Source organism: Giraffa tippelskirchi, chromosome 3 (assembly GCF_054371585.1).
Source record: "Giraffa tippelskirchi isolate mGirTip1 chromosome 3, T2T-mGirTip1v1.2.pri, whole genome shotgun sequence".
Taxonomy (NCBI): domain Eukaryota; kingdom Metazoa; phylum Chordata; class Mammalia; order Artiodactyla; family Giraffidae; genus Giraffa; species Giraffa tippelskirchi.
This window is the reverse complement of record NC_137277.1, coordinates 10836714-10850576: the sequence shown is the minus strand read 5'-3', so window position 1 is coordinate 10850576 and position 13863 is coordinate 10836714. Positions and strand designations below refer to the sequence as shown.

General features: G+C 49.9%; 1 protein-coding gene across 1 annotated transcript in view; it reads right to left on the bottom strand.

Moving 5' to 3' along the window:
* Nucleotides 1-13518, bottom strand: part of RNF213 (ring finger protein 213) — a 118575-nt gene extending 105057 nt beyond the window's left edge. The window contains exons 1-3 of the mRNA XM_081575766.1: nt 13467-13518; nt 11082-11273; nt 2218-2378 (exon numbers count right to left, since the gene is read on the bottom strand). Coding sequence (XP_081431892.1) covers nt 2218-2378; nt 11082-11217 — 297 coding nt within the window. The 5' untranslated portion in view covers nt 11218-11273; nt 13467-13518. The remainder of the gene's footprint in view (nt 1-2217; nt 2379-11081; nt 11274-13466) is intronic.
* Nucleotides 13519-13863: the final 345 nt, after the last annotated feature.

Sequence of the window (13863 nt, the reverse complement as noted above, 5' to 3'; positions counted from 1 at the left end):
ACTGGAGTGGGTTGCCATGCCCTCCTTCAGGGAATCTTCCCAACCCAGGGATTGAGCCTCCGTCTCCTGCAGCTCCTGCATTGCAGGATTCTTTACTGCTGAGCTACCTGGGAAGCCCTTTTAGGTACATACAAATAGGTAAATGCATATTTTCCTAAACCGTTTACTCTTCATTTGTGCTCATCATACAAACTTTTTAATTCCTTTAAGACTTTTTCTATAGTCAAATATACCAATCTTTTGTTTGTTTTCCCCTTTGCTTTAATTACTAGAACATCTTCCCCATTCATGGGTCAGATCTTTACTTAAATTTTTTCCAACTGTCATTATACACATTAGAGTCTGTTTCTGGGTTGTATTTCTGGTACATTGACTCCTCCCAAGATTCATTGTTTTAATGACTGGCTTTGAAACATGTTTTTGTTCATCTAATACAGCAAGTCCCACTTTAGGCATTTCTTTTCAACAATTTTCTCGGTTATTCTTGCCCATTTTTTTCTTCCAAGAGAACCTTAAACTTACTCAGTCAAGGTTTAAAAAAGCTCTAATCCTGCTGGGCTCAATACTGTTTTCAATCATAGTGTCAAACACTTACTTTCTAATGGTGTGTATTCCTTGATACTCACTTTAAAAGTATTTACAATAGCCAGGATATGGAAACAACCTAAGTGTCCACTGACAGATGAATGGATAAAGAAGATGTGGTATAGATATACAATGGAATATTACTCAGACATAAAAAGGAACAAAACTGGGTCATTTAATACAGATGTGAATGGACCTAGAATCTGTTATACAGAGTGAAGTTAAGTCAGAAAGAGAAAAATAAATATTGTTATATTAATGCATGCTATGTAAAATCTAGGAAAATGGTACAGATGAACCTAGTTCCAGGGCAGGAATAGAGACACAGATATAGAGAATGGACATGTGGACACAGGTGAAGGGAAGGGGAGGGTGGGATGGATTGGGAGACTAGATTTGACAATAAATACACTACCCATGTGTAAAATAGATATCTAGTGGGAACCTGCAGTATAGAACAGGGAGCTCAGTTTGGTGCTCTATGATGACCTAGATGGGTGGGATCGCGGTGGGTGGGAGGGGATATATGTATACATATAAGTGATTCCTTTCATTGTGTAATAGAAACTTATACAACTTTGCAAAGCAATTATACTCCAGTAAAAAAAAATTTTTTAATAAATAAAAAATAAATTTGAAAAAGGAACTACAAAAAAAAGTTTACCCAAAATTTCAGTGTCCCAAGTGGCCCAGGCTCAAAGCTGGCCATCCTGCTCAGAACAGGATTAGTGTCCAAGGAGAATGGAACACTCACACACATTACAACTCACACACACACACATGCATATACCACACACATACTATGTGCACACATACACTCGAACGTGTGCACATACTCATATAGGCCTGCACACACACTCACAAGGGGCCACAATACTGTCAGCTGCAGCACCTCCCACACCACCCAACCACAAGGAACAACAAAGGACCACATAGGAAACCAGCCCCAACCAGACAGAGAGACAACGTCCCTCTCAGTCCTCCAAGAAACCTGGGAACAGACTCAGCTGCTTAGGTCTGGACAGGCTGGACTTTGGCGTGGGGAGCTCTCGCTCATCCAGAAGGATGAATCTGTCCTGAATCTGTCAGAGAACTCTCTGCAAGCCTCACCTGGGCTCCCGCCTGGTCACTCACTCAGGAGACACTCTCTTGGGGTCTGACACTTATAGGGAGACAAGACGGCTCAGCTTCCCTATCGAGGAGTGGTGGCATTTCCAGAGAACCCCCATTTCCCCAGAGCCTGGAGGCACCTTAGGAACTGTCTGGTCCATGCAAAATGCCCAGAGCAGAGACAGACAGCCACGTGGCAGAAGCTCAGACACCCAGATGCAGCCCCACCACAGCATCTGGGAGACACAACATGCTGGGTATGATGGGAGAAAAAGGGAGGGGGATGCAGAGACCCCGCATGAATCAGGCACAGGAGGGACAGCTGTGCCACAGCCCAGCATGCAGGGGCCAACAGGCTGGGCAGCAGTGAAGTGAAGCTGTCCTGGAGAGGGCGCTATAGGGACACGCAAGACCTTGTTCAGCCACTGATGAAACCACAGCAGGAAACAGCATTCTTGCAAAGCTAGGAGATGGGTAGAACCACACCTCCCAGACCCACTTCCCCAGGGGCCAGACACTCACTCGCTTGGTTTGCCACGAGGCATTCGAATGGGGCTCATCCGGGTTTTCTTGCCAATCGCCTGAGCCCAGGGACAAGGAGGAGCTGCTTTCCTCCCTCAGCTCCTGTCCACACTCCAATTCTTCCTCCAGGGCTGATGTCTCCTTGAGGTTGCTCTGAGAATCTACAAAGTCAGATGCACACGGGTCACATCTCAGAAAAACAAGTGAATGTCCCAAGGGAAAACATGGACTCCTCCCATGAGTGCTGTTCAAGATTAGTCCTCTCCCCACTCAAGGTGCTGTCTTGGCCACAGTGAGCCAAGCCTGGTACAATTGCTGCTGTCTGGTGGGTGAAAGTGTACATCATGCGAAATGCTGGGCTGGACGAAGTACAAGCTGGAAACAAGATTGCCGGGAGAAATATCAATAACCTTAGATACGCAGATGACACCACCCTTATGGCAGAAAGTGAAGAAGAACTAAAGAGCCTCTTGATGAAGGTGAAAGAGGAGAGTGAAAAAGCTGGCATAAAACTCAACATTCAGAAAACTAAGATCAGGGCATCTAGTCCCGTCACTTCATGGCAAATAGATGGGGAAACAATGGAAACAGTGAAAGACTTTATTTTGGGGGGCTCCAAAATCACCGCAGATGGTGACTGCAGCCATGAAATTAAAAGACAATTGCTCCTTGGAAGAAAAGCTATGACCAACCTAGACAGCATTATTAAAAAGCAGAGACATTACTTTGTCAACAAAGGTCTGCCTAGTCAGAGCTATGGTTTTTCTAGTAGTTATATATGGATGTGACAGTTGGACTATAAAGAAAGCTGAGCGCTGAAGAATTGATGCTTTTAAATTGTAGTGTTGGAGAAGATTCTTGAGAGTCCCTTGGACTGCAAGGAGATCAAGCCAGTCCATCCTAAAGGAGATCAGTCCTGAATATTCATTGGAAGCACTGATGCTAAAGCTGAAACTCCAGTAGTTTGGCTACCTGAGGTGAACTGACTCATTTGAAAAGACCCTGATGCTGGCAAAGATTGAAGGCAGGAGGAGAAGGGGATGACAAAGGATGAGATGGTTGAATGGCATCACCAACTCAATGGACATGACTCTGAGCAAGCTTCGGAGTTGGTGATGGACAGGGAGGCCTGGCGTGCTGCAGTCCAAAGGGTCGCAGAGTCGGACACGACTGAGAGATTTAACTGAACTGAACAAATATATTAAACATCTACAAACATCTAAGGTTCATCTACAAATGAATCTTAAGGCCAAAGAACTAAATAAAACTGGGAGGATATTCGTAACACACAACAGCCCGGGGCCACTGTCCTTTGATAAACTGTGTGCATGCTGACCTCCTCTTTCTTCCATCAGCCTCCACTGCAGGGGGTGGGGCCCCCATTAGCCTGATCCAATCAGAGCCTGGCATTTCTCCAGTTCCAGTGATTGACAGAAGTACAGCAGGGGTCCAGGGCTGGTTACTGGGGTTTCTGACCCATCAACTCCTTCCTTCCGGTAAGACAAACCGACCCTATTCTTGGAATCAACTAGTTTGCCTGCATGAAGGCAGCAGCCTGAGGACAAAGCAGGGCCGTCAGGACCTGAGAAAGACGCAGAGCTGTGCAGAGACCTGACTCCCTCAGTCTGGAAATGAGTGAATGAGGCCCACTGCACACATCCCACCGAGGAAGCAGGGAGCTGGGTGTCTGGTCATCTCCAATACAAACAGCCCCAATGACTGAAAATCAATAAGAATAACTTTCAAAAAAGGGAATTCCCCAAAGAAAACAGGCAGTTCAAAGAAAAGGAATTATAAGTGAGCTCTTAACCTTTGAGAAGACACCTACTTTCCCTACCAATCAAGGAAGTACAATAGAACCCAAGAGGTACCCCATTCTACCAGTCTGACTGGCCCAAAGCTAGACACACTGGTGTAGCGGGGGATGAAACCTCGAAGAGCCTGCAGAGGAGAGAGGTTGGGGGAAGCCTTGTGGGTTTGAAGGTTTCCATTATAAATGCACAAGGCTGCTCCTTGGAGCTTGTCCTTGAGACACACTGGCACCAGGGGCAGATCCCTTGCCAGCATCCGGCCCAGTCATGTGCATTTATGGCAGAACAAGAGTCCAGGATAGGACCGGCTGCTACATGGCAGAAGTGAAGCCAGTCCCAACTAGAGGCCATGGCGCAGCGCCACACGATGGAAGCAGGGTGCACTAGTTTTCGACCACATGGAGGAAACATCTGGAAGGTGACACACCAAACAGTTAAGTGTTGTGTTCATAAGCGTGTGAAGGGTCTGGGCTGGGGGTAAGCTGAGGGGGTTTACCATTTTTTATATCCTCCCGTCATAACATATGGGTTATTCATACCAGCATGTATCGCTTCTACGGTTATCAATATAGAAAGGAAACTAGCTGGATTTAGTAAGAACAAAACTTAAGAATCTCTATTGGGCACTCTGCATGTTAACCCATCAAGTACTCACAGCCACCCTGTGACCTTCTTAGGCCCCCAGTTGGCAAGGTGGGGAGCAGGATTTGAATCCAGGCTCAGAGGCCAGGACGGGCCCTGGGGACAGCGCCACGGCCACAGTCCTTTCCCCAGGACTGCGGCTGAATCAGAGAAAATTCCTGTCCCTGCCTCACGAAGTATGGGCTCACCAGGTGCGTGCACATTAGGCAGCATGACCTACCCTAGAGCATCTCTGCAAACAGATGGGAACAAACACACAGGCATCCAGAAAGTGCTAAGGGAGTCTGACAAGCTCCCCTTCAGACAGATCCCCAAATCTGGTTAATGGCTGACCAACACAGGAATGCGGGAGGAGGGCAGGGACCTCACAGGCAGCCTGAAATCACTGCTACAGAATTAGTTCAACCTAAATCAGTCAACTGCACAGACTCCACTTCTGGGCTCCCAAATGAACCCCAGCAGCAGCTCTGGGTCTGCTTCCCCTGCCCTCCCACAGCAAGCCCCACTCCTCCCTGCAGCTGCCTTGTCCTGAAGGCTAAAGAAAATTCCACATACCTCAAGCTTTCATATGAGGTTCCCTAGAGCAGTCAAAGTCACCGGGACAGAAAGTAGATGCCAGGGGTTGGGGTTGGGGGAGGGAGGTTAGTGTCAAATGGGGACCGAGATTCTGTGTGAAAACAGGAAGAAGTTCTGGAGATGGATGGTGGTGACTGGTTGCACAACAATGTGAATGTGCCTAATGCCACTGAACTGTGTCAACTGAAAAAAAATTCATAACCTTGAGAGTTCCCTTGTGGTTCAGTGGTTAAGAATCCGTCTTGCAATGCAGGGGACGCAGGTTCTATTCCTGGTTGGGGAAGGAAGATCCCACATGCCACGGAGTAACTAAGCCCACACTGTAACTATTGAGCCTGACACAGCCAAATAAATAAATAATCTAAAAAAAAAAAAATACTCATAACCTAAACATTGAGAGTTATGTGTTTTATTCAGTGGGAATTCTTAGGACTTCAAGCCCTCGAGACAGGATCTCAAGTTACTCCAGGAGAACTGCTCCGAGGAGGCAAGGGGAGGAGCCAGGTGACACAGAAGCTTTGCAACAAAGGGCAGGGAGCCTGAACATCAAAAGATTATTGTTAATTAAAGAAAACCTGGTAACCCAAGTTAAGAAAGCACTTTTCTATGTATGGGAAGATGCAAATGTTTGGGCTCACTGAAATCATTGTTTTGATAGGTGACTCAGCTATCTGGGGCCAGTATCTTGTTTTCACACCCAGAGCTCCTCAGGGTTCACCACAGGGAGTGGCTACAATCTGATGGCTGCTAGGTAGCAGGTATTCTTTCCTTCCTGGGTTCCCTCAGGGCTCACCTGCTCACCATTCACAGTGGCAGCAACTGCTGATGATTGTGACATCTTTACTGATATGACAATATTCCTGTCATATTTCTCAATTGTCCACTTAAATGTGTTTAAATTGGTAAGTTTTGTGCATCAATGCAAATAATCAATAATCAATCTATAATAAGGAATTGTTGTTCAGTCACTAAGTTGTGTGCAACTCTTCTGTGAACCCATGGACTGTAGCCTGCCAGGCTCCTCTGTCCATGGGATCTCCCAGACAAGGATACTGGAGTGAGTTACCATTTCCTTCCCCAGGGGACCTTCTCTTCCCAACCCAGGGATCAAACCCATGTCTCCTGCAATGGCAGGTGAATCCTTTACCACTGAGCCATCAGGGAAGCCCTCTAGAAGAGAGTTTTATTCAAGCAAAACTGAGGACTACAGCCCAGGTGGCAGCCTCTCAATAGTTCTGAGGAACTGCTCCGTTGAAGCCTGGTCTTCAGTTTTACACCTTGTCAGAACAAAGAACATATACCAAACGTGAGAGGGGTACATCCATGAAGTAGATTATCATGTACACTGCAAGTCAGCATGACCCTGGTGTCTGGAAAGGGAACCCGAAGTTTGGGGGGGTTGTTGACGTGGACACCACAGCACAGGAGGCATTGATCCCTATCTTCAAAACATTGTTGCTAACAGTTAAAGCACATGTGTGAGGCATGTTTGACAGGCCATGAGTCAGGCTGTTCCAGTTCACACGGAGTTCAGGCTGAATCTTGTATAAGCTGCAGTGACTTCCCCATATCTCAGTATGTGATCATCTCTCCCATCACTTGTTTTTAAATACTTTATCACAATTAAAAAAAATTAAAACCACTACATAGAACAATGCAATTCTCCCAGCCCACTCACTCCTCCCACCACCTGACAGCCCCTGGGTCAGGTGTGGTGGGCTTTGAAGGGGAACAGAATTTCCCACCTCAAAACAAGCTACTTTAGCACCCAGGGTTATTTCCTGCTTAAGGCAATGAAAACTCGGTGGATTTAAGAAAAGCTCTTGAACTCCCCCTCAGTGTTTTAAATTTACATCAGAAAGGGGGTATGTAACAGGAAGAGAGCCATTACTATGGACAGGTTTTAACCAAGAAACTTTTCTACATAATAGAGCAACCTCTGTTTTCCAAAAGTCTCCTCTGCCTCCCTGTGAAAAGCCCTCTTCTTTGTAGCTCCAGATCCTAGCAGGCTCCTTAAGTCAGGATGTTATAGAAGCTTTAATTACCTGGCTGCCTTTTGGGTCTCAAATTTTTATGGGGCTCCTATACATATGAAACGTGAATCTGTCTCTTAGCAATTTAGTTGTTGAACAGGCAAAGAATTTAGGAGGGAAGAGGGAAATGTTTTGCTCCCTTGTAGCACAAATTCGACGGCCAGTGCAGGCAGCCACAGAAACCAAGTGTGGCCACATCTTTGGACCCACAAGTGGTGGCAGGCAGGTGGCTCTTTCTCTAACCAGTGAGCCCTCCACAGTCACACCTGAACCCCAGGGGCTAACCCTCTCCCAGGGCGGCTGCCTCTGGAGCTTCCCCAGTGGCTCTCAATCCTTCCCAGACCCCTATGGGGTCTCAGGCTGCTTATCTTTTTGTTTTCTATTATAAAAACATCAACAAGAAAAACTTGGAAATGCAGAAAATAGAAGGAAAAATACATTTCCCAGAAACCACCTCCCTTCCAAAATATAATCTTTTAGCACTCAAGGAGGAAGTCCCACTTGGATACCCTGGGGTACCTGTCAGAACAGTGAGGAATTGGGGTGGGGGAGGGCCTCTTGACCACCCACTACCCTCTGCCCTGCTGGACCTAATGACATTGGAAGCCCTCCACTGCAGACCAGATGCACATCACCCTTGGCAAAGCCAGCCACCCTCCACCTATGCCCAGGGTGGCTTGGAACTCTCCACACACTCTCCTTTTGAGGCAGAAATTGTTAGACAGTATAAGACTTTGAGACCTCAATTTCTTTCTTTTTTTTTTTAATTTCAATTTTTCTCTTCTCAAGTAAGCATCTCACTCTTTGTTCCAATTTCCAGGCATTCAGAGGAATGCCTCCCTGGTCTGGAGGGTCATAAAACCTTCAAATCCAGGACAAGACAATCATTAACTGCTGTCCAGTTTATCAAGGAGAAAAACTCCAGGTAGACAATTAGCTGCTAAACATACATCTAGCCCCTAAATAATGGTCTGGGGCTTGAGAAAGGGTTGAGGGGTGTTGCTGAAATGTCTGGAAAAACTGAGAAACTGAGGGATCCAAGAAAGCTATAAAAATGACAAACTGGGCACTGCGACGTTTAAACTAATTGGTCAAAAAGGACGTATATTAAAGTCATGAGCCAACCAAAAATGCTAATAAAGATATGAAACTGCTGCAATCCTCGCCTTTTGGGAGGCTCTTCACCCCCTCTCAATGTCTACGCTGAGGGCTTTGTATCTCTGTCTTCTAAAAATAAACTTTGCCTGTATGATTTTGCTAGTTTGCAGAATTCATTCTTCGGCTCCATGAACAGAATTTGGGTTTCACGTTTCACTTTCACGTCCTTCTCTGGGTGCCCTCTCACTCCCCCTCAGATTCAGTCGTCCTGGGTACCTCCAGGAAGCTGCACCACAGCCTCTTCTGGCTCCAAGCCCTGCTCAAGTTCGCGAGGAACTTGCGCCCGCAGCACCAGAGGGAGGCCAGTGTCCAGGATGCCCAGAGCTCCCAGCCTGGCAGACCTACAAATGGCTAAAAGGTGGAGATAACCCCCTCAGCAGCCAAGCCTCCTAACAGTTTGGTTTCAGTTTCCATTCCTCTAAGTAGAGGCTTGGCTGGGTGAGAGAAGCAGAGAAGCCGGCAGGAAGTGGGTGGGGGACAGAAGAAGGAAACTGGAACTGGAGGTCTCATTCAACACTCAGGACCTCAGCCCTACTGTGTGCCCCACACTGAGTGACCAGGGCCCAGCTCCTCCCCTCCCACCCCCAGTGACCCAGCCCTAAGGACAATGGCCCTGTTTAGCACTCACTGTGCTCACAGAGGATAAGCAGGCAGCCTAGAAGCCAACCAGCTCCCAAAAGCTCTCAAAGCCTTTGCCCCTGGAGCTGGCAGAGATGCCAAGCATCTCAGAAGTACGGGCTGTCCACTTAGGTAGTGACCGAGCCCTGCTAAGGGTAGGGGCTCCAGAATGACCTCTGACAGGGCCAAGGTGGACGGCTGTCTTGCCTGCTCTCCCTACCTGCCTGGACATGCAAGACCCTAGAAGATGACCTGGTGTTCTCAGACAAGGCTTTTTTCCCCCTGTTATGTTGGAAAACACATCAGTTGCTCTTAGCAGCCCTGTGAAAGCTCCTTGCACAAAATTAAAGGGAGGCCAGGAGGAGTGAGCTTTCCTGTTGACTCTCCCAAAGGGGTGAGTCTCAGGAGGCAACAGGCACAGGACTTGAGACTCAGATGAAGCCCTGATTTTCTCCTGTTAATCCACCTGATGTCAATTTAATTCTTAGACAAGCCAAAAGGACCTAGAAGGGAAGAGGAAAACTTCTTCCCCGACGATGCTAAGGCCAACAAGACCTCAACCACAGCTCCCTTCTAGGGAACTGGATCTGGCTCCTGAGTTCAAAATCTTTTCTCTACCAGTTGCTAGCTGAGTGACTGTGAACAGTTACTTAACCTCTCCTTGCTTCATTCTTGGCATTTGTAAAATGGGGATTGATGATAGCTCCTCCCTCAATATTTAGCATAGCACTGGGAAAATCACAGGTTAGCTGATTGGTATTGGTTTTATTTGCACTTTTAGTCTCTGAGGTCCCAAAGACCCCTCCTCCCAAGACCCCCTAGTCAGGCAGATGTTCTAGTGACCAGGGGTGGGGAGCTCTGGAAGGTGGGAAATTACAACTGGATACCAAAACTTCAGCCATGCCACGCCATGATTCAACATCTGGACCAGGAATTGATGATCAGAGTGAACACCTGGCTGCCCACCAAGCTCCTCCCAAAGGATTAGCAACAAGAAAAAATCAATAAAAAAAGCAACAACAAAAAGTGGCCACCTCTCCATACCTCTTACAGCCCAAAGAGTGCATCTGTAACAGGAGTACTTTGTACGAATGCAGCCGAAACAGAACCAATTAAAAGAACTGGGGGGCGTCTATCTCGTCCCTGATCCAAACTGCACCTTCTTCAGTTCACTCAGCAATTATTTATTGAGCACCTTCTGTGTTCCAGGCAACATACGGGAGACTTGGGATAAAGCGCTGAATAAGAGAGCAAAGGTCTCTGAAGACCCACCATGGTATCATCCAAGTGCTACTGAGATAAATAGCCTGGGGAAATGCAGTTTGGAGTGAAGGGGTGGGGCAGGCACAGTTTGCAACTGGGTGGTCAGAGTTGGCCTCCAGAAGAGAAGACAGTTGAGCAAAGATTTGAAGGCAGGGATAGGGGAAACTGTGCTGCTCTCTAAGAAAAGGTGTGTTCCAGGCAGAGGGACCAGGCAGTGCAAAGGGCCTGCGGTCAGAGCATGTCTAGTGTGTACTAGAAGGAGCAGGGAGACAGTCCAATGTCCCAGGCATCAAGAGAATCAAGGACCCACCAGAGTCAGCAGGTGAGGACCGCCTGACACGGTTCCTCCTTCCTGCACCTATGAGCCACCCCTCATCAGGAAGGGGCCTCTGCAAGCTGTGGGGACCCCTCCCCCACCAAGGGGGCCTGGGGTGCCAATTTATACAGCATCCTCTGAAATCCGCTAAGATCCCTCAGCTCAGCCCAACACTTCCCATTCCCTAAGAAGAAAGGAAACTCCAAGTTCTCTGCAAGAAATGAAACTGAAAGTCTTTAAAAAGTGACAGGTGCTTTCAGCAAGGACCAGATAAAACTGTATTTCTAAGGAAAGTGTTTCCTCTAGAAACAGTTCTCTAGTCACAGAAGACCTGCTAGCCTGGGCTGCCTGCTGGTCAAGGTCTCCACTTCTAGGGATGGAAGAGGGACTGAGCTAACTGCCCTCCCCACCACCTGCACCAGGCTCCCAGCCCCATCAGGGCCTTACCTGGTACTCCTTCGGGGGCTGCAGGAAGCAGCCTCTGTCCACACTCGCTGCAGAACTTTGGGGCTTCCTCTTTGGAGATATGCCGGCAGGAAGGACATTCCATACTTCCAGGGAGAGGAATTCCCGGGGCTGGCATGCTTCTGCCGGTCTGGAAGCTAGAGTCCTGAGACTGCCAGCTTTATACCCCGCCACCTATCACGTGACCACAGCCTTGCTTCAGTTTCATTTTCTGAGAAAGCGAAATTGCAGCGGCCCAGTTCTCCCTGATCAATTGAAACCTAGTCTGATCACCGCCCCCGAGGTTCTCCAGTCTGCCTCATCCCAACCTCCCCTTCCATGTGGCTGCAGCACCCATTTCCTTTTCTGCTGCCCCCACCAGGGCCAGGCTTGCCCCTCCCAGCCTCCTGACATCACTCAGCATGTCTAAAAATGTCCCCATCCAGCTGAGACTGGGAGCCAGTTCAGCTCAGCCAAGTGAGTGGAGACTGGGGGTAGTAGGGGAGCAGGCAGAGACTGGGGGTACCTGCTGTATGCCCCAGGCAAGGGACTCAGACTCTAATTGGCTCACTGCAGAAATGCTGGAAGCAAATGGCTGAGTCAGAGTCTGCCAAAGGAACCAGCCTGCACAGGGCAGCCCAGGGCTACAAGGGATGGCAGTCAGGATTCATTTTAATAACGGGCCGGTGGTCAAGATTCCTAATAACAGGAATTGCCATCTACTAAGCCTACATTCTTCTTACGGACCATCTGGCCCTCCGAACACCCTCCGTGGGGGTGGCAGCAAACCATGGTCAGGGTCATGTGCAAGGTCAGGACTCAGGCTGAGAATCTCCAACCTCCAGAGACCACTGAGTTCATCCATGGTGAGAGTGGAGACACGTATCTTGGTTCTTGGGGCACAAAGATCCACCTGTCACCCTTTTCTGTTGGCTTCACACCCAAGAATTCTGCTGGAGCAGTGGCCCAGTTGGCTCCTTCCCCAGGTGGGAGGGCAAGCAAAAGGCCCCATCAGACTCCCTGTCTGCCGGGCCCCTGCGGCCCCTGTGTCTCCTTCTCACGTCATCTGACACCACCAACTTGTTCTCCCCTGATAGTGGGCCAGGTAGGGGGAGAGCAGGACCAAAAGCACCCAAAGTGTGCGGTTACCCTCAGGGTCCTGATCCCCACCTCCCTTCTCCCCCTCCAAACGCCCCCTGAAACAACCACTCACTAAAAGACTCTCGATGACTCCCCAGGGCCCAGTGCTCTCTCCTAAGGTGCATTCCCTCTCTCCAAAGCTCTGCTTCCACACACAGACCAGAAAACTCACAGCAGGGATCAGAATTCCTCACTCCAGTGTCCTATTGTTTCTCTCCAGCACCAGGGGCTTATGGGTTACTTCCGGTACCAACACTTCTCTATTCTCTCAGTTTCCTGACTTTTCCTTCCCCCTTTTTCCAGCCACATCCTCCCAACCACCACTTAAGAAAACCAGGTGGTGGCCCTCACCTCACACTCCCCCATTCTCAGCCCTCCCTGGCTTCCCCCAAGGCCACGTCCCACTCCCAGCTGTCAAGGCCATCACCCGAGAGGTGCCAACTTGGCCTTCAGCCCCTGGCCACAGACAACCCTGATGAGTCAGACAACCCTGATAAGTCAGGAGCACCCTGCGCTCTGGACGGCCCGGTGATGTGGGCAGTGATCCCGGTCTCTTAAAAGTTACTATGAAATAAAAGATAACGGGCATTTTTCGCAACATCACTTTCCCGTTGTTGCAATTAGTGAAAGCCCAGGATTCAGTTCAGGGTAGAGGCAGAGACCCCAGGATCTGCCGGTCCCCGTCCGCTATCAGCCCCCGCCGGGCCTCCTTGGGTGCTCTTGGGTTCAAAGCCAGAGTTCAGCGCTTCCCCGCGAGGAGTCCAACCCGAGGCTGGGCCCCCGGGAACGTCGCTGGGGCCCGGGGAAAGCGCTCGGGCCCCGCCGCGCCCACCTGCTGCGAGCGGCGGGAGAGCAGGGTCAGCACTGCCCCGCGGGGCCGGGATGGACCGGGAACCCGCAGAGGAACCGAAACTTGGCGCCCGAATCAGGAGGGGGCCGGCCCGGACGGCGGCCGGACGCGACGCATTGGGACGCAAGCGCCGCTCCCCGGCAGCGCCTCGGGCCCGGCCGCCGCGACCCAGGACCAGACTCGGCGGGACCCCTGATCCGTGGGACCCTCTAGCACCTAGGGGAATGGCACTCCGACCAGTGGGACAGCCCATAACCAGGGTAGCTTGCGCCCTGCACTCACGGGACCCGGCATCCCTCCCTGTAAACCCGCATTCCGCCCCTCCAGACCTGCGTCCAAGGTACCCGCACCCCCGGGCCCTGAAACTGTGCACCCCAGCCCAGACCGGCAGCTCTCACCTAGGCGGCTCCCGAGCCCATTTGCCGCCTGTAGGCAAGGTTTCGTTTCTCTAGTCCTGGGTCCCGCCCCTCCAGCTTCAGCAGGCTCTGCGGCGCTCACGTGGGTGTGGCCCGAATTCCCGGTCGAGTGGCGCCCTCCAGTGGACCCGGCGCCAGGCCCAGTTCAGTTCAGTTCAGTTCAATCGCTCAGTCGTGTCCGACTCTTGCGACCCCATGGACTGCAGCACGCCAGGCCTGCCTGTCCATCACCAACTCCTGGAGTTTACTCAAACTCATGTCCATTGAGTCGGTGATGCCATCCAACCATCTCATCCTCTGTCGTCCCCTTCTCCTCCCGCCTTCTATCTTTCCCAGCATCAGGGTCTTTTCAAATGAGTCAGTTCTTCGCATCAGGTGG